Source organism: Dermacentor albipictus, chromosome 1, assembly GCF_038994185.2.
Source record: "Dermacentor albipictus isolate Rhodes 1998 colony chromosome 1, USDA_Dalb.pri_finalv2, whole genome shotgun sequence".
In the NCBI taxonomy this organism is placed as follows: Eukaryota; Metazoa; Arthropoda; class Arachnida; order Ixodida; family Ixodidae; genus Dermacentor; species Dermacentor albipictus.
Window position 1 is genome coordinate 196,533,850 of NC_091821.1, and position 24,973 is coordinate 196,558,822.

Below are 24,973 nucleotides of genomic sequence, written 5' to 3' on the forward strand. Positions count from 1 at the left end.
ATTGAAAAAAATGTCAGAATTAACTGAATGTCAAATTACCGAGGGTACCAAGAAAATAATAAACAAATGCTTACTACGCCAACACGCTTTCTTTAGTAAATTAGCAGATACTTTTACTATTTTGCACAAAAGCAGTGCGGAAGCTGCAATCCTAATCATCTCGTGGCTGATTTGCGCTCGCAGCAGCAAAGGCCTTATGGCTTCCTTCACAGCGAGGCTGCGGTGGGCATCTTTATCTGAAACCTGCTTTTCACTATTGTACATACATTCCAATTATTTTTTCATCAGCGAGCTGGTCACCAACAGATTGGCCATCCATCACGATGTAGCTGGCGCTCTTCATTTTTGGCAGCTTTGTAGTGAGCCAAAACAAAACTACTGTTTGAGGCAACCGCTGCTGATGAAACCACGGCTGTTATCAAAGCGACCATGGACGGTGAACTTGCGATTCTGAAAGCATGCATCTGATGCCCACACCGAGTCGGAACGAAACTACAGTTTACTACAACCGCTGTGGATAAAACCACATTCACTATCGACGTGATCATGGATGGCGACTACGCAGTTATGAAGGCACACGGCCGATGGAAGTGCTGAGTTAGAACGAAACTACTGTTTGTCACAACCGCTGCAGCCACTATCAATGTGACCATGGATGGCAACCTTGCAGTTCTGAAAGACACATGGCCCACACGTGCATGAAGTCAAAACGAAACTATTGTTTGCCGCAACCAGTGCAGACGAAACTGTGGTGGCTATCAATGCGGTCATGGATGGTGACCCCACAGTTATGAAGGCATGTGTGGTGGTAAACGCAAGAATAGAAGCTTTCAGGGCACAAATAGGCACAAAGTATTCCATCGTTGCTGTCATTCCTACATGATTTCCGCTTATGACTATAGCAATGCGTACTCTGCCACTTTGTTTCGGTTGGATGCAAGCGTTCTTTTTGCTCTTCTTGCGATGCACATTTGCAGCGCTCTGCACTCGTCAAGCTCCAAGCATTGTCCGATTAACTGATGTGTGCCAAATATGTCCCAATTAACAAGAGTTTGATCGCATTAACTAATGCATACACCTGTCGGGACCACTTTTACTGTAGCATGTTTTGGCAGCAATTTCAAAGTTATTTTCATGGGATTGTGAAAAAAAATTGAAGTGTCCTAATTGTTTTTTATAGTTCCAGTAATTGTACATGCTACTTGCACAAATATTGGCACATTGTGGTATACAAAGAGCTAATTAAGGTACAGCACGATGATTCTTGTGAAAATTTAGTAAACAAGAGTGCTCACAAAGACCACTATGTTTTGCCTTTGTGCAGGAAATAACTCAAGAACTATAGCAGGTACACAAGAACTAATGACATATTAGAAAGCTGCTTGAAAAAATCTACAACTAGCTGAATTTTCAAACATATAGTACAAATAACTTTTTTAAAATGTTTTTTCGAGGAACGTCTCCTCTTGAAAACTCTACTGCCTCGGTTGCCTTATATTATATTTTCGCACGTATAACCTGCACACAAAAAAATTAACAGTAAAGAGGGGGTGCGAATCATGCAAATTTCACCTTGAGGCGCAGCTTCACGGCAGCGCACCCCACTGCTATGAAGCCACAACTCAAGGCAAGGTTCTTCGCCATTCAAAGTTTCGTTATTTCCTAAGGAACCCCCCCTCCTCCCCACCCCTGCATGTTGAAGCTCTCTTCTCCCCCACTTTCATGGACGCCCATTCTCCTCCACCTTGCAGGTCGTCATTTTGCATTTAGTAGTTAGCGCAGCACCGGCAAACTCATAAGTCCCCCATTCCCGCAGCGTTCCTTCAGCCTGCGTGAAGTGCTTCGCAATACAGCAGTGAGCCAAATCACCGTTGGGATGCTCAGCTCGGTCGCATTTGCTCCGTCGCTGATGCCGAAGCGAGAGCTTCTCCGTCTGTGCTATCCTCCGCTATCGTGCGAGTGATAGCTGCGACTTGTTCTGATTCACGTCGGATATCATGCGACTGATTCGTCTGCGATAACATCCAGCGTGTGAATGCAGCTTTGTCAGCATCGCCGAAGAATGGGGGAACAGAGTCGCTGGCCGAAGGTACGATGCGGACGAATTGTGCATACGCGAATGGAGACTGTTTTGGAAAGATCTGAGCAGTGTGTATGCAGTTACTTTCGCGGATTTTACGCAGGGATTTTTTTTTTCTTTCCTGGCTGTTGAAATTGGGGGTGCGGATTATATGCGCAAAAGTATGGTATGTACTGCAGTATACAATCGCCGACCGTTTATTCAGACCTCACGGGGACTGCGGAAATGTCCGAATAAACAGGTGTCCGAAAAAGCAGATTAAGAAAAAAAAAATGAAATCCTTTATTTCCACGCACTTATTCGGGCTCAACAGTAGGCTTGAAGAAATCGTGAATGCGCCGTTGCACGCTGTTCTGTTTACGTGCAATCAGATATGCCTGAATCTCGGAGAGGGTCGTACGGTCACTATAGGCGGCTGAAAGCACAGTCACTGCTTGTACACGCTCCGCATGCGACGGCAGCGTAGCACATGGTGCGTCATCTTCCGACTCGGAGTCGTCGCCCGGCGGTGCAGCAGAAACCTGACGAATGATCTCGCCGTTATCGAGTTCTGCGCATGTCAGTACAGCAGCGAGAGCACCTGTGAAACTGCCAAATGAGACGGTGTCTGGAACCACAGCACAGGTCTTGGCAGAACATTTTCGGCGGCAGTAGCGTGCACATCGGAAGGCGACAAATCCTAGCCTCCCGGCACCCACTTGCCGGCATTCCCCAGCGCAGTCTGCACGGGCACTGTCGGCGCCATTAGAGACTTGACGCGATGTTTCCGTATACCGCGTTGGATCACTGAAACCTCGACACAGCACACAAAGCAAACACCACCGTGCCGACACCAGTCACACAAACGAAAAAACGTGGCCTGGTGCTTGCAGCGTCATGCGCGAAGAAACAAATCAGCTGCTGGATTGTCTTGACATGGCTTACTAAGCTGAAACTGGAACTGCTGCAGAGCCACTCTTTCGAACCAGGCAGAAACGATGATGATGAGTGGGGATTTCTAGTAGTGCCCCTTCGTGGGCCAGCAAGGAAGCTCCGTTCAAAACAAAAATGGCGTTCAGCAAGTCGAACCATGCACCGGTCAGAGTCGGTGCATGGTGCTCTCGACCGAGTTGGCTCAAGGAGTGTCCGAAAAATCAGACGAGAGGTTGCAAGGTGTCGGCAGTTGTTATACATTATGGTCTATGGGGAGAACGGCGGTGCCGCGAAGCTGACCGAATAATCGGGCATGTTCGAATTTTTGGAGTCCGGAAAATCGGTCGGCGACTGTATCCCCATTGGTGTGCACAACTTTAAACATACAAAGAAAACTACGGCGCCACAGCCAATATTGAGCCATCAATAAACAAACAAAATATTACTCATCTCTGTCCTTTTGGCTGCACTACAGAAATGTATAACAATTTGGATATTGACAGTGCCATAAAGCTCCAGATTCCATCTTGTTCATTTCATGGTGCTCACTGCTGCCCCTTTTCAAGTTTTTATGCGAATGGAAGTTTTTTTTCTTCTTTTCTCCTGTCTTTTCATTTCCGGTTATATATTAAACTTGTAGTAGTATTTCAAGCCTTTTGTTAAACTAACATCCCCAACTATCCTCAAAATTTTCTCATCAGCGTGCATATATTTTCACTACTGGTAGATATTATGGTTTCCTTGCCATACATTCTTGAAGTACGCAAAGTACGCTATGCTGTGTGAATAAAGTATGATGGCAGTGTGTGCTCAAGAGACTATTGCCCTAGGCTAGCAGTTTGACATAAGTCAAACATTAAAATGAACAAATCCAAACATGATACTGGCTAAATGATAGAGTGCATTGCCTAAATCGTGACAGCAAATGCGTAGGCTGCCAAAGGTGAGACATGCTCATTTAACAACAGGAAGTGATTTTGCAGAAGTGAAGAGATTAAATTTAATTACGGAGTTTTACGTGCCAAAACCACGATCTGATTATGAGGCATGCCGTAGTGGGGGACTCCGGAAATTTGGACCACCTGGGGTTCTTTAACGTGCACCTAAATCTAAGTATACGGGTGTTTTTGCATTTGCCGCCATGGCCGGGAGCCGATCCCACGACCTCGTGCTTAGCAGACGAACACGATAGCCACTAAGCAACCACAGAGGGTCGCCTTTGCATAAGTGATAACCATGTGTTCTCTCAAGAACTGGTTCCTTTGTTTAACCCTTTGACGGTCAATGACGTAAATATACAGCGCCGCGAACAAGTCTGAAAATGGTCGATGCCATATATTTACGGCACCGTCTGTACGTTTAAAAAGCGCGCCAATTTCCTAACTTTTTCTTTTCTGTCATATGCTGCCACTATGTGGGAATATAGCGAATTTTTTTTGTGCACCTCCCTCTCTCGGTTTTCGTTGCATGGTTTGTTTTAGCGCTGGTTTGCTCCCGCACATCTATATACTACCGCGCTCGTGCATTGGCGCGTGCGCGTGCGGGCAGCCATTTGGATTTTGTTTCACTGGTGGTTCTGGCTTTTTGCGCTTGCAGAAGTGATAGCTATCTCGTTACTAATCGCTCAAACAGCGACCGCTTGTTTCTCGCTCGTTTAGTGCTCACAGGGGTGCAGGGAACGCCATAATAAAATGACTTACGCTGTTGAATCAAACAGATTCTAGTGCTCGTACTTGAGCAACTTCACCATCTTGAAACTGACGTCTTCTAGCGGGAATTTGTGGCGAATGTAATCGCATGCTGCTGTTAAGTACAGACGTGCAGCAGAGAAGAGCTGCTCTCTCTCAATGCAGCTCGCTCAGTGTCTCAGCCACGGAGTAGGTTGTGCTGCCAATGACTGTCTTCATCACCTTTCTGGTTCTCTGCAGCTCCATAGTCAACTTCCAGCAATGAATGACATGCCTTGAAAACACCTGGGCGCGCAAATCTAGTCAGGAGATCCTCAAAAAAAACGGTTCAAGAGGCCCCTCAGTACAGTCGCCGACTGATTTTCCAGACTCCGAAAATTCGGACATGCCCGATTATTCGGTCAGCTTCGCGGCACCGCCATTCTCCCCATAGACCATAATGTATAACAACTGCCGAAAGTTCGGACACCTTGCAACCTCTCGTCTGATTTTTCGGACACTCCTTGAGCCAACTCGGTCGAGAGCACCATGCACCGACTCTGACCGGTGCATGGTTCGACTTGCTGAACGCCATTTTTGTTTTGAGCGGAGCTTCCTTGCTGCCCCACGAAGTGGCGCTACCGGAAATCCCCACTCATCATCGTTTCTGCCTGGTTAGATAGAGTGGCTCTGTAGCAGTTCCGGTATCAGCTTAGTAAGCCATGTCAAGACAATCCAGTAGCTGATTTGTTTCTTCGCGCACGACGCCGCAAGCAGGCCACATTCTTTTGTTTGTGTGACTGGTGTCGGCACGGTGGCGTTTGCTTTGTGTGCTGTGTCGAGGTTTCGGTGATCCAATGCGCCATACGGAAACATCGCGTCAAGTCTCTAATGGCGCCGACAGTGCCCGCGCAGGCTGCGCTGGGGAATGCTGGCAAGCGGGTGCCGGGAGGCCTAAGATTTGTCGCCTTCCGATGTGCTCCCTACTGACGCGGAAAATATTCTGCCGAACTCTGCGGAGTGGTTGCATTGCGACTCCGGACACCGCCTCATTTGACAGTTTCACAGGTGCTGACACTACTGCACTGACGCGCGCAGAACTCGACGACGGAGAGATCATTCGTCAGGTTTCTGCTGCACCGCTGGACGATGACTCTTGAGTCGGAAGATGACGCACCATGCGCTACGCTGCCGTCGCATGCGGGCGTGTACAAGCAGTGATAGTGACTGTACGACCCTCCCCGAGATTCAGGCTTATCTGACTGTGCGTAAACGAACAGCGTGCAACGGCGCATTCACGATTTCTTCTAGCCTACTGCCGAGCCCGAATAAGCGCGTGGAAATTGTGGGGAGCACCCGCCTCCATTTCCACCCGCGTACCCGCGGCGACCCGTTCGCACGTGGCGATGGGTCGCGCCGGCGTAGACAGGGGAGAGAGGCACTACGCGCCCTCCCTTTCTCTGTCGCTCTGATGACGCGCGTACCCCTCTTCCCCTACGCGGCTCACGGGAAAGGGAAACGTATCCCGCAGGCGAGGAGGACTTCCCCTCGCAAAGAGGTAAAAAGGCATAAAAGCGCGCTACCGGGAGAGACTCGCTCTCTTGGGACGCCGACACCTTGGACCGTTTGGGCGACAGCACCTGCCGCATCCCGTGAGTGATCTCGTTTGTCTGACCCACCCAGACAACGAGGCAAGCCTTTTGCTACTTTTACTGAGAGGACGTCCCTCTGCGAGTGTTCGATATTGCTGATAGCAATAAACGTTGTTACCGTTGACACTGCTGGTTGCCTTATTCGTCCGAACCCGGCGTAGCCGCGATTCCCGCGCTACGGGTTGGGAGTACCACGAAGCGACTGCGTGGGGCTAGATCCGGAGCTCGCCTTCAGCCCTAGCCGCACGCAGAGTGGAACCCCCACAAAATAATTTAATTTTTTTTTTCTTAATCTGCCTTTTCGGACACTTGTTTATTCGGACATTTCCGCAGTCCCTGTGAGGTCCGAATAAAAGGTCGGCGACTGTATTCGGTTTGCTTTGCGGCACCGCCATTCTCCCCATTGACCATAATGTATAACTGCCGAAAGTTCAGACACCTTGCAACCTCTCGTCTGATTTTTCGGACACTCCTTAAGCCAACTCGATCGAGAGCACCATGCACCGACTCTGACCGGTGCATGGTTCGACTTGCTGAACGCCATTTTTGTTTTGAACGGAGCCTCCTTCCTGCCCCACGAAGTGGTGCTACTGCAAATCCCCGCTCATCATCATCGTTTCTGCCTGGTTTGATAGAGTGGCTCTACAGCAGTTCCGGTTTCAGCTTAGTAAGCCATGTCAAGAAAATCCAGCAGCTGATTGTTTCTTCGCAAACGACGCTACGAGTAGGCAACGGTTTTCATTTGTGCGACTGGTGTCGAGGTTCCGGTGATCCAACACGGCTTACGGAAACATAGCGTCAAGTGTCTAATCGCGCCGACAGTACCCGCGCAGACTGCGCTGGGGAGTGCCGCCAGCAAGCGGGTGCCGGGAGGCCCAAGATTTGTTGCCTTTCGATGTGCTCCCTATTGACATGGAAAATGTTCTGCCGAGACCTGCGCAGTGGTTGCATTGCAATTCCGGACACCGTCTCATTTGACAGTTTCACAGGTGCTGACACTGCTGTGCTGACATGCGGAGAACTCGACGACGACGAGATCATTCGTCAGGTTGCTGCTGCACGCACTGCCAGACGATGACTGAGTCGGAAGATGACACACCATGTGCTACGCTGCCGTCGCATGTGGAGCGTGTACAAGCAGTGACTGTGCGTTCAGCCGCCTATAGTGACCGTACAACTCTATCCGAGATTCAGGCTTATCCGATTGTGCGTAAAGGGAACGGCGTGCAACGCTGTTCCAATTTCTTCAAGCCTACTGCCGAGCCCGAATAAGTGCGTGGAAATAAAGGATTTCATTTTTTTTTCTTAATCCACTTTTTCGGACACCTGTTTGTTCGGACATTTCCGCAGTCACCGTGAGGTCCGAATAAACGGTCGGCGGCTGTACATGAATCTGAGGAGCCTGTGCCTGAAGAAGGCAGTTTGCCTTCTGAAAAAGCGGTATAACATTTTTGAGAAAAAGACATGCCCTGTTTAGCTCCGATGACAAAAAATAAAACAGATGCTCCTCAGGGGTCACGTGGCTGGCTTCCCCAGAATCCTTGGTATGAAGTTTCAGTTCTTTTGCTTGAGGTCCAGAATGAGCTCCTTTTCTTTTTAGCGAGAGTTCATCGCCATTGGTGCTTTCTTTCCCAAGGCCTGCAGCAGTATTGTGAAGAGGTGTAGCAGACTTTGGGGTCAGTGCAGTGTTCTTGGGGGGGTTTGTGAGGAAGTCTTCGGAGTTTGGTATGACTCCAGAAATAAGCTCTACTTGTTGCAATGCTTTGTCTCAGATTAAAAAAAGCTGAGTAGCGGTTTCCACTGGTCAAGCAGCCTCTTCACACCCTTCCTCAATGACAGCCAACGAGTCGGCAAATGCTTCAACATCTTTCTGACCTCGGTGTCATGCATTTTTGGAACCTTTCCATTTTGAGCTTTTCTCTCGGTAAAAAAAGATGTCAACCAATGCCTCATCAACCTTTACAGGAAGACATGAAGCTCCTTTTTTGGGCGGCCAAGTACAAAACCTGGTTGAGCCTCTCTCAACACAGTAGAAACACTGTTTTTCTTGCCAATCATGGCATTGTCCAAACACATAGGCAACAGGTTTCCAACAGGCAAAATCCGAGACTTCATCTCATCCAGAACCAGATTTACAATTTTGTGACCCGTCGCTTCCCCATGAATTGTCCCGAGGCAAAGAAGGCAGCTTTCGACTCCACTGATTTCTTTAAAGAAATATGTTGCAACAATAGGGTAAAGCTGCGTATCACTATTGTTACTGCCATCCACAGCGACCGAAAATACTTGCTGTTTTAGGGCATCTAGCAAAGGAGTCTCTGCATTGGCGGCCATTTCCCGAACAACTGATGTCGTCTTTGTTAGTCCATAGGCGTAGCATTTCGCTTCTTCGCACTTGGGGAACATCTTCCGGAAAAGCGGTCCAGCATGATCGCTGACACCCAGCGGGATGTTATGTTCAACTAAAAACACCGTCAAGAGGCATTCTGCACGAATCAGAAATGAGGTCGTTGTCGCTGTGTACAAAACTTGCTAGGCTTGGCTGGCTGTCCATGGCTCGCACATATCCCCGATTCTTTTTCGAAGCGATGTGGATGTTGATGTCAGACTTGCCACCATGCGAGATGTTCACATCACAGGCACACGTGGTGCAGAATCTGAACTCCCCTTTCTTCGACAGCACGAGGCACGGAAATTCTGCAGTGTATGATTTCAAAAACACTTGGAAGTATAATAAAAACCAGTGTATAATACGAGGTGTTTTTCATAATATTAGCGTCCCAAATTTTCGCCTCGTACTGTATGCAGATCTGAACGAAAATTTCAGTCAGAAATTTGGGCTAGAAGTTTTGGTTTTGTCATTGCTGCATGGCTATGGCTTGACTTCGTTATTGCTGTGTCTACTACTTGGCTTCCTTATTGCTGCATGGCTGCAGCTTGGTTTCGTTATTGCTGCACGACTACAGCATCGTTTCTTTATTGTTCAGTGCACACCTTGGCAGCACACGTGCAAACCACGCTTTGCGAAGTTCATCTTTTTTATTCCGCATTGAAGGACCATGATGTCCAAACCACGAAAACAGTATTCGGCTGCTTTCAAGAGAAAGGTTATTTTAGCCGTGCAGGACATCGAAAACAGTGCGGCCGGGAGGCAGTTAGGCGTCAATGAGGGAAGCATTCGCGGATGGCATCGACAGAAGGAAGCCCTTTTCGCGTGCAGTGGAACGCGAAGAAGCTTTCGTGGCCCGAAGAGTGGGACATTCCCGGAAATCAAACTCGCCCTGATGGAGTTCGTACGCCAACAGCGAGCCGTGCATCTAGCTGTGAGCATGGAGCTCATGCAGGCAAAAGCTAAGGAGCTTGCAAGAGAAAAAGGGCTATCGAGCTCCGCCTTCAAAGCGAGCAAGCACTGGATTTATCGCTACATGTGCCGTGCTGAATTTTCCTTACGCCGCCGAACTTCGATTTCGTAAAACCTGCCCGAATCGTTCGAAGAGCTGCTTGTGGCTTTCCAGCAACACATTATTTCACAGCGCAAGTCCCAGAACTTCCAGCTAGGGCAAATCGGCAATGCTGACCAAACGCCGGTTTATCTGGACGTGCCATCGCACCGCACTGTGCACGAAAAGGGCTCTAAACAAGTTTATGTATGGTCCGCTGGCAACGAGAAAAAGCGAGTTACCGTCATGTTGTCGTGCACGGCAGACGGACGCAAGCTCCTGCCCTATGTCGTATTCAAGCGCAAGACAGTGCCTAAAGGTGAGGAGCTGCCAAAAAATGTGGTCGTGAGATGCCATGAGAAAGGTTCATCCAGCCTTTCTTGTGCTCGACTGGATAAAGTCCGTCTGGTGTAAGCGGCCCGGCACACTGTTGTCGTTCCCGTCCATTCTTATGCTGGACGCATTTCGTTGCCATTCGGCCGACTCAGTGAAAAGGCTGTTGCGCGAATCCAGCACTGTACTCGTCGTTATCCCGGGTGGGATGACGTCTCAGCTGCAGCCTTTAGATGTTTGCGTGAACAAGGCATTCAAGGAGGCGGTCAAACGGCGTTACGCAGATTGGATGCACTCAGGTGAGCCTGCAGCGACGCCGACCGGGCGACTGAAGCGAGCTTCGCCTGCCACGCTATGCAAGTGGATTGTGGATGTGTGGGCCAGCATACTAGAGGATTTTGTGCATCGCGCATTCAAGAAGTGCGGCATCTCGACCGCGCTCGATGGCACAGAGGATGAGTACCTCTGGAAAGATGTGTCCGACAAGGAGCTGCCCGAAGAGAGCGCAGCTTAGGAAGACAGCGATTGAACTGCGGAGTGCAATTTAAATAAATGTTTTCCTAACACATATTACAGTCGACTCCCGATAATTCGAAGCCGCTTAATTGGAATTTTCGGTTAATTAGAAGTGAAGTGCTGGTCCCGTCAGTTTTGCGTGTAATCCTATAGAAGAAATCGCTCGATAATTCGAAGTCCTCATCCAGTAATATTGTTTAATTGGAAGTTAATTTCCAGCCGGGATCCTCGAGGTGACCGTCATTCTTTGGTAGAATGTGCAATTTTCCAAGTGTTGCAACAGTTCCGTGCTCCGCGTTGGTGTCATCGCCACCGCAGCCGCCCGCAACACCATCCTTCTTGGAGCGGCGAGATTATTCATTGTTACGGCTGCCGTGGCCTCCGTGATCGACTCCGGCGGGAGCCGCTTCGCCTCCCGCCGGAGGCCACGCAGGTGCCATAGGTGCACACAGCGCTGCATACTGGCAGTGGCGAGATTGTGCGAGATTAGTCTTGCAGCGTGCGCAGCGTATGTCGAGGCGTGTGTTGGTCGAGCGCCTTTGTGCGGGAAGCTCGTAGGCTAGGTTGTTCCACGGGTGATTCGGAATTGACTGAACCTAGTCACGCAGTTTATAGCCATGGCAAACCGTGGCTCTTATCGCACGCTCGACCTGGCAACGAAAGCCGAGGTTTTGAAGGAAGTTGAGAAGGGAGGTGCCGCCAAACAAGACATAGCGCGGAAGTACGGGATCAAGCCGAACACGCTCTCAAACTACAGTGAAACCTCGTTAAACCGTAGTCGGCCGGAGCTCGGAAAAAGTACGTACTAAACGGTAGTACTGTTTAAGCGAAATAGCATGAGATCGCCCACTTACCTGTCGATAACGGAACTCAGAGAGAGTGCGATGAAAGGGGAAAAAACATGCAGTATTTATTCACTTCGCGGGACGTAAGTGTTATTTTCGTTTGATGTCGCGGCGGCCTAGCACGACGACAGCGGCCTCAAACTTACTGAAGCTGCGTGCCAGCTTCTCAGCCAGCCCCCCTCTTCTCGGCAAACACTCGCACGGCACGACAGATTCCTTGTTGGCATTACGTATTCTCCGTGCACGCGCGCAGTAGTGCTGCATAAGTCCCGTGGCGCCTTTTTCATTGCCGGGTGCCGGAGTTCGGAAAACTTTTCGTTTGGAATAGTTACGTTATCGCGCCCCTGTTCTTGCGACGATCGCATTCACGAGGCTGACGTAACGCGCAGCTTCTGCCACTGTCGGGCCTGAATAGCCCGTGCTGTCGCTTTCCGTGTCGTCCTCATCACTGTCGCTAGTTGACACTTCGGCAACGATGGTGAAAAGTCGAACCTCGTAGCCGACATCTCTTCGCGGTCGCAGCAGCGCTGCCGAGCAACTTCGCATTCCAAATGCCACACACTGTAGTCAACAGCAGATCCATGTCGCAGGCCAGCGCCGACTTCTTCGTGTCACGTTCGGTAGCACGGACGATGTCTAATTTTTCTTCTATGCTGAGCACCCGGCGTCTTTTTTATCCTAGCTTTGACATGACGCGAGTCCTCGCTTGCACGACGCCACAACGCTCTCTGGCGTGGCGTCCATGCGGCGTCGAAATGATGCTGATGTTGATGCGGCTTCACATGCAAACGCACAGGGCGCTTGGAGGCCGTTGTACCGATCTCTGAGGCTTGTTGTTCTGCCGGGCCGCCCGATGGAGACGATGCACCGCCATGTGTGCGCGACGAAAAGTGGAAACGCTACGTTTTAACCGATGCGTACGCAATAAGCTGGTACGGTTAATGCGGATACAAAAAACATTATGTTCAATGGCCGCTGAGTCGGAGAATTGACTTTACTACTTTTAAACCGAAACTACTGTTTAAGCGGGTACGGTTTAACGAGGTTTTACTGTACATCAAGAAAAAGCGCACAACAATGGATGCATTTGAGAACAACAAGTTCAAGACTTCTCGGAAGCGAATGCGTACCGGCGCTTACCCAGAGTTGGAGAAGGCTCTGCTGGTTTGGATTAGGGAGGCCAGGAGCAACAAACTTCCTCTCAGCGGAGACATCGTTGCGATGAAAGCCCGAACGCTTGCAGCAATGTTGGGGATCGATGACTTCGTTTCATCAGATGGATGGCTGACGCGCTTTAAAGATCGCCATGACCTGGTTTTCAAGAGCGTGTGTGGTGAAAAGGTGTCCGTTAACCAGGAAACATGCGCCACGTGGAAGGACGGAAAGCTGCGTGAATATCTCGCCGAATACAGACCGGAAGACATCTTCAATGCCGATGAGACTGCACTCTTCTATCGGCTTCTACCAGAGAAGACCCTGACATTCAAGGACGACGACTGTGCTGGAGGCAAACGCAGCAAGGAGAGAGTGTCGGTGCTGATCGCGGCAAACATGAATGGCAGGGAACGATGTCGGTTACTTGTGATCGGGAAATCCGCGAAGCTGAGATGTTTTAAAGGCGTGAAGATGCTGCCTGTGGACTATGAGGCGAACAAAAAAGCGTGGATGACGGCCGTAATCTTCAAGAGCTGGATAAGCAAATTGGACCGCAAGTTTGCTGCTTCGAACCACAAGGTGTTGTTCCTTGTCGATCACTGCAGTGCTCACGTGAATGTGCCAGCCTTGAGTGCGATACGCCTCGCATTTTTGCCTGCAAACACAACGGCTGTTTTGCAGCCAATGGACCAAGGCATCATCAAGAATGTTAAAGTCCTGTACAGGCGGCACCTCCTCGAGCGCATGATTTTGTGTATGGATAGCTCCACAAAGTACGAGGTGAGCCTGCTTAGTGCCATCCACATGTTGGCGCGAGCATGGGATCGTGTGAAGCAACAAACAATCGCAAACTGCTTCAGGGCTTGCGGTTTTGTGGCAGCTTCTTCGGAGGATGCCTCTGAAATTTCAGCGGAGGAAGCGTCAACAAGCGAGCTTGACGGCACTGATTTTGAAGATTACGTCGCCGTAGACAAGGCGGTCAAAACGTGCGGTGCACCGACAGATAGCGAAATTGTAGAGATTATTCTGCCCAAGGAAGCGACCCAGGAAAGCGATGATGACGTTGAAGGCGAGCCGCAACCTAAGGCTGCCGATGTAGCTGCAGGCCTTGCTCTCGCGGAGCGCTTCTTTGCCGCTGAAGGTAACACGGAAGAAGCGTTCCGCCACATCTACAGCCTGCAGAACTTACTTTCAGCAGCGCGATTCGGCAAGAAGAAGCAAAGCAAGATGATCGACTATTTTTCTTAGAGAAAATACTCGATTTCGCCACAAATAAAGTGCTGTTTTTTGTGTTTTGTGCTTAATTGGAATGTCGTTTAATTCGAAGTTTTTTTGCGGTCCCCGTGAACTTCGTATTAACGGGAGTCGACTGTATATATGGATAAAACTTTTTTCCCCCTTTCACGTCCCAAAAGTTTCACCAGGTACTATATGTGGCTTCGTATTACAGTGAAATCTCGGTACAACGAACTTCAGGGGACCGCGGGAAAATGTTCGTTATTCTGAAAGGTCGTTATAGTGAAAGCCCAAAAATTAGCCATAACAATAGCATTTCAGTAACGCAAGCGTCCTACCTTTGAAACGGTACCTCCTTGAACTCGTTTCTCACACAATGCACACGTCAGACAAGGCACATTTATTTGAAATAGTCCGTGATCGTCGTCTGACGGGTGCAGCACAGACTCTGCAGCACGAACGATTCCAGATCGTCCGCATTCTTATGCACGCCTTCGGCCGCTGTGCCGCTTTTGGCTATAAATATGCGGAGTTTTCGCAAGCAGTCCAACGCATCTGTGGCCGACACGGATTCGTCGCGGTCTTCGGGTGCTGCCGTAACGTGCAGCAAGATTCTTGCTGGTGCTTAAAGATTTTCTCCTTATCTTTGAGAATCGTGGCGATCGTCGACCGCGCCACTCCACGTTCTTTAGCCACGACGGTTTGTTTCTTCCCGTCTTCTATCTCGCGAAAAATCTCTACTCTCTCGCTCAAAGAAAACAGCTTTCGCTTCTTCGCCGTGCTTAGAGTTGTTGAGCTCATGGCAACGCGAACGCCGGCACGCACTTCTAACACAATAATATAACCAGAAGAAAAACAAGATGGACAGGCCTGATACGGGTGGCAGCACGCGAACAACTGAGAAAACAAGCAAGAAAAACGTGATGCGTCGTCACCTCCGCAACAGGAAAAAAAAAAGCCCACTTCAGCGTTCATTACTACTTTTTTTTTTCTTCTGCCGCACCGTCTCAGGTTTTACGCACCCATGCTCCCCGCCTCTCCACTCACAAAACCTGGTGCGTGTTGCCTCCACAACGGAGAAGGAAAAAAAAAAAGACTCCGCCCGCATCTTTCTCCTTCCGCGCCATCTCAGGTTTTTGCGGGAAGCAAGTTGCAAGGCGGCCCGCTCTTCGCGCTGCGTCGTCAGCTAGCTTAGAGCTCCGACTGCCGTGACGGATACACGGAAATTTAAGAATCCTCGCATTTCGGGATATGAGTTCGTAGTACTGAGGTGTTGTTAAGATCACACGGAAATTAAATAACGATCGTTATTCTGAAATGTTCGTTATTCTGAAGTTCGTAGTAGTGAAATATTTTTACATTGAAACTATAAGCAGTCGGCACGGGATTTCATAAAAGTTCGTTAATCTGAAATGTTCGTTAATGTGGTGTTCGTTGTAACGGGGTTTGACTGTATACACGGGTTTTTACGATACTGTCGGGGCTTCGAGCCCGCCATTGCACTGCGAAGCCGCTGCAGGCCCCTAGTCGCACTGTGTCCGACTCGGCAGCTAGCCACACAAAAGGTGAGGCCAACACTGCAGTGACTGAAGCTGACTGAAGTCCAAACCTGCGCGCCCTCGCGAACAAAGGCCACAGCATGGCAGCAGCTTTGCACAGGTGCTATCAAGCTTTGGATATGGATTCGTGACCTCCCTAGTAGACGACAGAAGTCATTACAACCTTCCAGCTGCTGAAGATGATACCATGCATACGTACTGCCCTCTCGTGGCGGCGCAAGGTACCAGGGTGTTACCACTTTTCGAGTCTTTTTTTTTTCGCAAATAAGATGTTTTCCGCGAAATTTCCAGCAAGATTAATAAAATCGTAAGACTGCTCGAAATCCGTACGTACATTTTACGAAAAATTTGGAAGAGTTCGCAGGTATGCATTTGATGAACGCGGATGCTCGTTGTCAAAATGCTGGTGTGAGGAATTGCGGCAGCAGCAGTGAGCGAAGTGACCTTCGCGCCGTCTATCGCGTCAATGCAAACTGAGGTATGAGAACACAGTGCACGCAAAGCTACAAGCCATCGGCCCACCTAGATTGTGCTCCCAAAGCAAATCACTTTCAAGATAAAGCCCACACGACCGAAGTACGACTTAAGTACCTCCACGGTGCAATGCACACGACAGAAGGCGGCATGCTTCCCCACCCCCCTTTCCTCCTTTATGCATGCGTGATCGAGCCGCCATCGTTGGCTAACTGCCGCAAGCTTTCACTTGTACATATAGCGTACAGCGTGCGAGGACTATTTTATCACAAGACAAACCCGATATGTCCCTACGGCAAACAAAACCTGTAGCAACTGCCAAAGGAGGTCAACCCAGAGCACCTTTGCCTACCTTCCCCCTCCGTGATGCTTTGCCTTGTTTCTCCTTTGCTACTTTGCTCAACGCCCCTTAAGCTTTCTCCTAGGTTGCGTTGCTTTGCCGTGTGCTCAGCGCACTTTTTCGTGCTCATGCTAGCTTGGAGCCTGCGCTGATGACTTGTGAAGCGGCAGGTGCCTGCTTGAACTCCCTAGTGAACATTTTCCAGCAGCACAATTGCACAGAAGGATTTTTAAGGTCATTAGGTGCGATGACATCGTTTGTGGCTGCTCGCCGATTTGAGCATCCATCATGGACTGGATCAAACCAAGCAAGAGTATCACTTGAAGACAGTATAGTCTAAGTCCAGCTAAATAAATGCTTTTTATGTCATATTCCCCCCATTGTAAGTCTACTTCATTTACCATTTTCAAGCAAGATATTTGGATGCACCTAGTAATTTTTCCAATTATTTTTCTGATAAGGCAAACAAATTTTCATGGTCCTTTCAAGTTCATCTTAAATGGTGCCTACTGTATTTCCTGACTGCAGAATAGTCACACTGAAGGATGATGTGAAACAAATGTGATAACATACCCTTCTCCTGGGGATCGGGCAACGAATATCAGGTTGATCTCCAAAGTTCTTGTATGTGATGTAGTTCTCGGAACAGATCAGTACACCACTGGGCCCATCACTGCCTCCAGGAACTGCACACAAAAAATAGAAGAAAAAAATAGAGCAGTAATGCTTTGGGTTGGTTGGCAAGGCATCTGGACAGCATCTCATCTTCTCTATTATGTTCTGCATACTGTGCCGAACAATAATGGCATCATACCAACCACCTTACAGGTTCGAAAGCCTGATTTTACTGTCATACAATGCATGCTTCATTATTTGTAATTATCCGTAGAGCCCACATTTATAAGGCTAGATCAGTATAGAATTAGGGACACGGGTTTCCACAGAATTTAGTGTGCACCATGAGCTAGAAATGGACAAAAAAGAAAATGAAGTGTGCTCCAAGTGAAGAATAAGTGTAAATGAAAGAGTAGAAAACAAAAATCACCTGCTATGAGGAAGTTCCCATGTTCTTCTAAAGGCTCACTGTATTTACGAACAACATGGTTCAAGCCCAAGTCCAGCTCATAGAATGTTAATGTCTGATGAGTGTTATTAGCTGCTTCACCAGTTGGGTCAGAATCTGCTTCCTGCATAAAGTTTGAGCATAGCAAAGTGACAACACACCACACTACTGCTGAAAAAGCTATATTGGAGGAAACATTTCCATGATAAAAGCATTGCACTCTATTAATTACAGCATGACATTGAAATCGAGAAAAAAGCATTGCATCATCCGACAATGCTGCAATCCAGGCACAGTGAAAGCAGTGAGCATGCTTTGGCTTTTCCGAATGTAGAAAGTAGGAACAAAATCCATGTGCATTTATTGCCTGTTGTAACATTTAAATACACAACAGGTGATCCTAAGAATTCAGTAGACCTGTAGAGTGAAATACTTATAGACAACGCTAAGAGATAAACAAATTTAAGAATAAATTGACTGCAAACAATGTGTTTCTATTCATAATGAAGGTCAGCAAAAGAAAGTGGAAGCCTCCTCTATTTTCTCAACTCACATGTGATGCCATAAATTAAGCCTCCTCTGCACATCAAACATCTGTTTCATACTTTTCCTGGTTTCAATGACTGTTGGCGACTTTTTGGAATACAGCAGGTGACATGACGTTATACACCAAGCAGTCTCTTGTCATTTAGCCAAGCACAGTGGAGGCAAAGACCAGACTCAAGGTAAAGGAAGCTTTACTAGGAAAACTATGTGTGCAGTAGGTGGCCTGTGCTGGTATATCATCACAGACTGCTTTCAGCAAGGCTAAAGCCCCTGCATCTATGCGCCACCACCGCTTTCAAGCAAGGCTACTAGCAGTGAAAAACCTGCTCCTTTCACTAACATTATCTCTGGCAACGTTGAAGATATAGTGCTTCTCTACAGCGTCCCTACATCATGCAAGGGACCACAAAATGACCAAAGTGTTACGGGATTATGACATAAGTGTAAAGATTGTGCTTTTTATAAACAGAATCAAACATGATGTTACTAGTTCAACAAATATCAGCACTGTGCTGATATTTCATGAAACTAGAAACAGCAACATTCTGCTGTGAAACCTTGGTAATAACCCTTCTTGGCCCTCACGTGATCAAAAGGTGGAATACACTACTGCTGCTATTAAGTACATTGGGGTCCATTTTAAAAAATCTTCGTTTTATTAGAAACTGTGCCGATTTTATTGTGTAAACAGATGAAAGTTTATGTTGAGAAAAGGTGTCATCCTTTTACTAACCAAGTGGACCAGCGGAACAGGGGTGACACCGACTGTATTGCAGAGCACGTAGGTACTTTAGTATGTGTGCCATTTCCGAGTCTCCCCGAGAGTTACAATACCTCCAGTGTGTTGAGTGACGAGATGTTTTCCAAAAGTGACAATCCTCTCAAGTCTAAAACACATATATGGTTTTGACAAGCACACCAACTGCAGTCAGACAGAAAAGTTTTTCTTCCATGCAAAGACTTGGCTAGCATGTTAAAATGACCGCGGCATAAGAAGCTGGTTGACAAAAAAGAAAAAAAAATGAGAGAGAGAGAGAGAGAAAAACTTGCACACTTTGGTACAGAAGTAACTTAAAGGGCCCCTCACCAGGCCACAGAGCAAATTTCAGTTACACGCTGGAACTTGTTACACGCCCTCTAGGGAGTGTTCTGCCGCAAGAATTTTCCAATTGGTTCATTAATAGCAGAGATAGAAATATTTCAGTGCCACAAACCCATAATTTCAGGAGGCGAGCGCCCCTGCCAAGAGAAACACTTTCTCCACTTGCCCTGTCTAGCCATTGCAAGTGAAATTCCTGCCTGCATTCTCCCATACTTGAGCTTGAGGATCGCGTAACACCTGTCATGTCACGAGCCCCGTCTTCCCCCCCCCCCTCCACCTTGATTTTTTGCTGCACGGCGCACTTCAGCTGACGGCGTTGCACGCGAGCTGTTGCGTTTGTCACATTTGTCGCAGGGCACGATTTTGCGTGCTATGCATGAGAACGCCTGACTAGCGGTTATAAGTCAGTGCTACATGTATACTGCAGACACAAGCGAACCACAGAGCATGATCACGCGCTGGAACACGGTAGAAAATTACATAGCTTTGGTGCCTGCATGCGCGACTGCACGATGTGGGAACAAGCAGAAAACACGTAAGTAGATCTCTCTTACTGCAGTGCGAAGTAAAACAAAAATACGCAGAAATTTGGTTTGTACGTTTAATTATTTCTCTAAACTTTAATTAGTCTGAAGCACCAGATTACAGAAATAACAGATCTTGCCTTGAAAAATTTTCGAAATCACTTGCCACTATACGCTACGCATGGAAGAAGGAAGAAGTTAGAAGAGAGCATTACGTCATGCAGCCAGCCTTAGCAAGCGAACACACCGTGACGCCTGCCTTTTCCTCAGTGGTGGCCCAACATGTGTCCTCTTACATCGATATCATGGAGCAAGAATCGAGATTTGCTAAGGCATTCGGTTCCCAGGAGCTATGCCAATAGTTTTTAAGTGAAGCTGGTATTGGCTCACAAGTGGCGTTATCGTGGTCACGCAAAACAAAAAACAGTTGCTCCCAGAGCAGAGCAGCTGCGGGAAAAGGCGGTTTCACGAGTTGACAGCTGCGCCGGCGCCTGAATGCGAGCCATTAACAAGGATTCCAGTTGCATAGGCACACGCAACCAATCAGAGCTGTTTCGCTACCGCCGGGGAGGGAAAGGGCAAAAAGGGGATCTGCGTGCACAGCCGCTGGCTTCATTTTCATTCAGTTCAGTCTCAGAAAACAGATTGGACTGCCACGTGTTGTGTGTTTCCCCAAGGAACAGGCAGCCTTCAACAAGCAATGGTGAGAACTCACCCGTGAAAGGGCTCGCCATCGCACGCCGATCCAGCCATTAGAGCCACCCAAGCCCAGGCAATTCGACAAGAAGATCCCGAGCAGAGGGAGCGGGAGGCCGAAGCAATCCGGCTTTGTTACCTGTGGGTTACTTAACCGTAACGAAGGTCATGTGCACGCAGGACAAGCTTCGCTTACCCCCATTTTCCAGTAGAGGAAGGGTTGGTAATTTTTTATTCGGTGCGTGCTTGTTCAGCTGCCCTGCCATAGCTCCGCTTCCACAGCGGGAACACTAAAATCAACCGTGCACTTTAATGTGCGATCATGTGTTGGGCCGACAGGTTTGGCTTCAATCTTGTTGCCACAATGCTCTCTCCTAATTTTTTTTTCTTCCTCCATGGAGCGACGTCACCGCACTGCCATGTACAGCTGGCCACAAGATATTATGGGCCATGAAATCTGAGAAAAAGATTAATACATGTATCTTTGCAACCTCACAATGCAGCCTGATATTTAGATTTAGGGCCTTGACTAGAATAAGCTAAGATTGTCATGTACAGTTTTACTGGCTACTGCTACAGGCTGCTCGGGAATTTAACAGTTTCTGAAGTCCTGTGTTCTGTAAACTTTTGTGGCCGGGTGCACGTTGGTGCACTTGTGCGATATGTGCCGAGTCTACAGCTGCGAGTGCGGCGCCCGCGAGAAGGGCAAATGGCATTCGGTTTCAAATTTCAGCTCTTTCCACGGCGTATAGCGATGTAATACTTAGCAGACACAATCGTTAGCGCACATTGTATACACAGCGCTTGTTGGCTCCAAATGGCCAGACCTGGTGAGGGGCCCTTTAAAAGCCCAACAAGAAACAAGATTCCGATAAATTTTCGGTGGCGGCATCAGCTGGCTTTCGTGATTTGCTAGTCCATTCAGGAGTCAGCACTGTGACCTGGCATGGGCAGAATTAGGTATCACCTCAGTGTCGGAACATTTTTGACACCAGCCAGCTCTGATGCCAAAAATCAGTCAGCAACTTGTTCCATGTGGTTGGGACTTAAGAGTTGAGACAGTGCGAGCCACAGTGACAACTGCCCTGATAAATTTATCCATTTAATTTAAAATTGCTAGCATGCACCCACTTGTGCACTTATCAGTGCTTCCAGCATTAGTCTACCTAAACATGAAAATGCCCCAAAGAGATACGATTAGTTAAAAACCATTTCCAACAATTTCTATGCAACAGCTACACGATTGGGCACCGTGAACAGTAAGCTTTTAGTTGCATTAGAAAAAAATGAAGACCTTAAAATTTGTTGTCAGTGTCTCAGCTTACACTAGGAAGACATGGTTAAACAGTGCAAGACACAAGGTGACATGTGTTCTCTTCAGCTATTCAGTCATGCCACATCACCTACTGGCCCAACAACCTACTTGTACCGTGAACAAAGTGAATGATATAACTGCCGAAACAAAAAGAGAACTAACCTCGTAGTCCATTTCAAGGCAGGCAAACACTGGATTCTCAAATCCAACATCAACACCAACACAATGATACACAAGAGTGCTGGATTTGTGTGCTTCCAGCGGCGAGGAAATGGTCAACCGTGCAGCTGCATCTCGGTTCAAGATGTACACGAGCTTCTGCTTTTCAACAGCTGCCACCATAAGAGCTCTACCCTTGGGGTCCATGGCAAGATGTTGGCCAGGCACAATGCGTCGACAGCCACTCTTCCCAAATGTCTCTTGATGTACCTAGAGAATTCAGTGTTGTCTCAAAGGAGTAAATACTTTTGGAGCAATGAAGACATTTTACATGCCTGAACAGATAAGCTTGAATTTACAAAATTTGCTCCAATTAACTGCAAGCTATGCGAAGCACAAGTGAAAATCTTTGTTCTGCAAACAAGGTCACCATATTTATCTAAAAGCACAATAGTAGAATCCAGGTAAAACGTGTAGCAATAAAGGTCTAATGTTACAAACTGTGGCAGCGCAATGGCTATGATATGCTGCCGAGCAAGAGGTTTCAGGTTTGATTCCTGGCACTGGTAACTACATTTCAATAGGGATGAAATGGAAAATCTAGTTTAATTAGATTTAGGCTCACGCTAAAGAGCCCTAGATGGTTAAATTTAATCCATAGCCCTCCAATACAACATCCCACCTAACCCACTATAAAGCTTTGGAATTTTCAACCCTACAATTTAATTTTACTATGAAGGATGTAATGCTGCCTAGTACAAACTTTATTCTAATAGTTACTGTGCCCTTCAGGCCTTCAGAGGGCTGCACAGGAGCAGTGTTCCTAGGTGGCATGAGCATCATAATGAACTCTGGCACCATGTTGCAGTTTTATGCCAATTCACAATGGTTAACTGCGTATTGTTTTGGTGTAAGAACCGTAATAAGAAGCGAGGTAATGAAAATACTGCTCAAGCTGGCTTCCCAATTCTGAAGGCCGTTACAAACCGTTTTAATAGGCCAAGGAGGTCACCATGCAAAGCTGAAACCCATCTCACCATGTGAGATGGGTTTCAACGAAGCTCAGTGAAATATTCTGCTGGCTTATGAGAGATTCTGCTTTTAACACTATTCAAGACATGACTGCTTATGCTTATAGCACCAAGGAGGTCACCATTTGAAGGAGAGCACAATGGTTCTGGTGGAATGGGTTTCTACAAAACTCAGCAACATATTCTGTTGGCTTAAACGAGTGATTCTAATTTTTAACACTACTTAATACATGACTGCTTATGAATTTAATATGAATTCAGTTAGTTGTCACTGCACGGGTTGAATTTTCACCAAGTGATGGGTGAAGTGACAAGCAGAGAATGTTGACAAGGCAAAGTGATTGCTTTCACTATTTTTGCAATAACAAAATCTGTACGAGACAAATCCAACATCTGCTGTAACCACTGCAAGGATATTGTTGCATCCAATTTGCAATATACTCATGCAAACTCTGCGCTCGCTACTTTCCTGTCGAGAATGCTGTCTCAAGCTGATAGCGTGCAAGCCGTTCGTCACTAGGGAGCACCGCACTCGCAGCGTTAAAGAAAGGAAATGCAGGCAAGACAGATGATGATTATTGTTTGGGGACAAAATACTACCCAAAGGGCGTAAACTTCTTTAAGTGTTTGGGTCGTATCTTGCCACACGACAATAATCGTCATCTGTCTTGTCCACATTTCCAAAAAAGCTGCGAGTCTGGTACTTCCAAGTCGCGAACGGCATGCGCATTATCAGCATGGCAGAGCATTCTCAGCAGGAAAGTAGCAAGCGCAGCGTTTTCAAGAAAGGAAATGCAAGCAAGGCAGATGACGATTATCGTTTTGTGGCAAATATACACCCCAAAGGGTGTACATTTGCCTAAGAGTGTAGACGGCTACACTCTTAAACAAATGTACACCCTTTGGGTTACTCAGAACGCTCTCACACTAACGGTATACCACAATGCAAAACCTTGCTTTGACGGGGGGGCCACACGCTTGCACTGTCACGTTTCAGTCCGCGAGCACTGTACATTTCATTTTCTTTACATGTGTGACGCCACTGTAGCCAGAGATCTTGCATCGGTCTTTCTCCGCTGACCATGCTTTCAAACGAATGCTAGTCGCATGCCAACTTTCTTATTCCTCATCCTGTATTCCTGCTCAAACCAACAAATGACATTTGCTACCGGTCATTCAGTGTTGGCCTAAGACATCTGGCCAGGAAATTCACACTCAAATTGAAACTCAGCAAAATATTTTTTCTGATAAAGGGCTAACAACACATTATGCACACCATTTTGCCAATGGCGAAACAGCCATCTGCTAGCTTTAATGCATGCTTCTCTCACCTATCCACTGGTTAAATCATTATTTTTTTTAATTCAAAGGATTTGCGACAATGTATATGTAGTAAAAAGGTTTTATGGGCATCAAAAATGTGCAGTTAAGCAAATTAGTACACTCTTAGTTCATGTCACGTCAAGAAACTCATGCCATGTGCAAGGTAACTTTGGGTCTGTTCGATTCCCCTACACTACTGTGAACCAGTTCACGGCGGTTCACGAGAAGTTCAGAAACTGTTCAGCTCAATTTCGGAGGTGCAGGCACAGCGAAACACTCGAAACGAATGCAAAGGTGCAGACACAGTGTAGGCGTTATGTTATGTCAGACTAATGTGCACGGAGTGCGTAAGTTTGAGAGGTCCTGAACTGCAGGTATGATAGGTTTCTGGGGCGTAAATTTGCACCACAGTTGCGTAGACACATCAGATGTGCGTAAGCGGGGTTTTAACGGTGCTCGTGTCTGTGCGCTGCGTCGTCTGCTGCGCCGCTGCTTCGCACCTGTATGCCTGCACCAAGTCAGCACCGACAGTGGAGCGGGTGCAGCAAAATCATGAACCAGCCTTGCACCTTTCCTGCACCTTTTGAAATGACTGTCGTGGTTCTGCGGGCGCCATTGCAGCACCGCTGAAACAAATGGCAGGGTGCAGCACCTCACGAACTGGTTCAAGTGGTGCAGGCGAATCGTATGTATCCTTGGTGTCCAGATGTGGCAAGTCTCTCACATTGCACACCCCCATCAAGGTCATTATAGTCATAAGTCACACAACCAAAAATTTTCACCGTACTGGTCCTTTCTACCATGCAGAAGCACCCAGATGCATGGCATGAAGTACACTGCTTAAGAACAGAGACATGACCACACAAAACTTGTCATCAGCTGTGGCCGTCACTGCAAGCCTGCATGCACCGAGACCTCAGAGCCCACGGACTTCAAACTTGGTTGGTACAAACACTCCTAGCAGATGACATAGGAGGTGTCATGAAATACGGATGACCCTCCTAC

The 24,973-nt window shown here is 47.6% G+C and overlaps 1 protein-coding gene across 1 annotated transcript in view; it reads right to left on the reverse strand.

Annotated features, from left to right (window-relative positions):
- Positions 1 to 24,973, reverse strand: part of Sf3b3 (splicing factor 3b subunit 3) — a 94,316-nt gene that overhangs the window by 67,735 nt on the left and 1,608 nt on the right. Inside the window, exons 4-6 of the mRNA XM_065433508.1 lie at positions 21,618 to 21,884; positions 17,255 to 17,396; positions 16,783 to 16,895 (exon numbers count right to left, since the gene is read on the reverse strand). Of these exons, the coding sequence (XP_065289580.1) occupies positions 16,783 to 16,895; positions 17,255 to 17,396; positions 21,618 to 21,884 (522 nt within the window). The remainder of the gene's footprint in view (positions 1 to 16,782; positions 16,896 to 17,254; positions 17,397 to 21,617; positions 21,885 to 24,973) is intronic.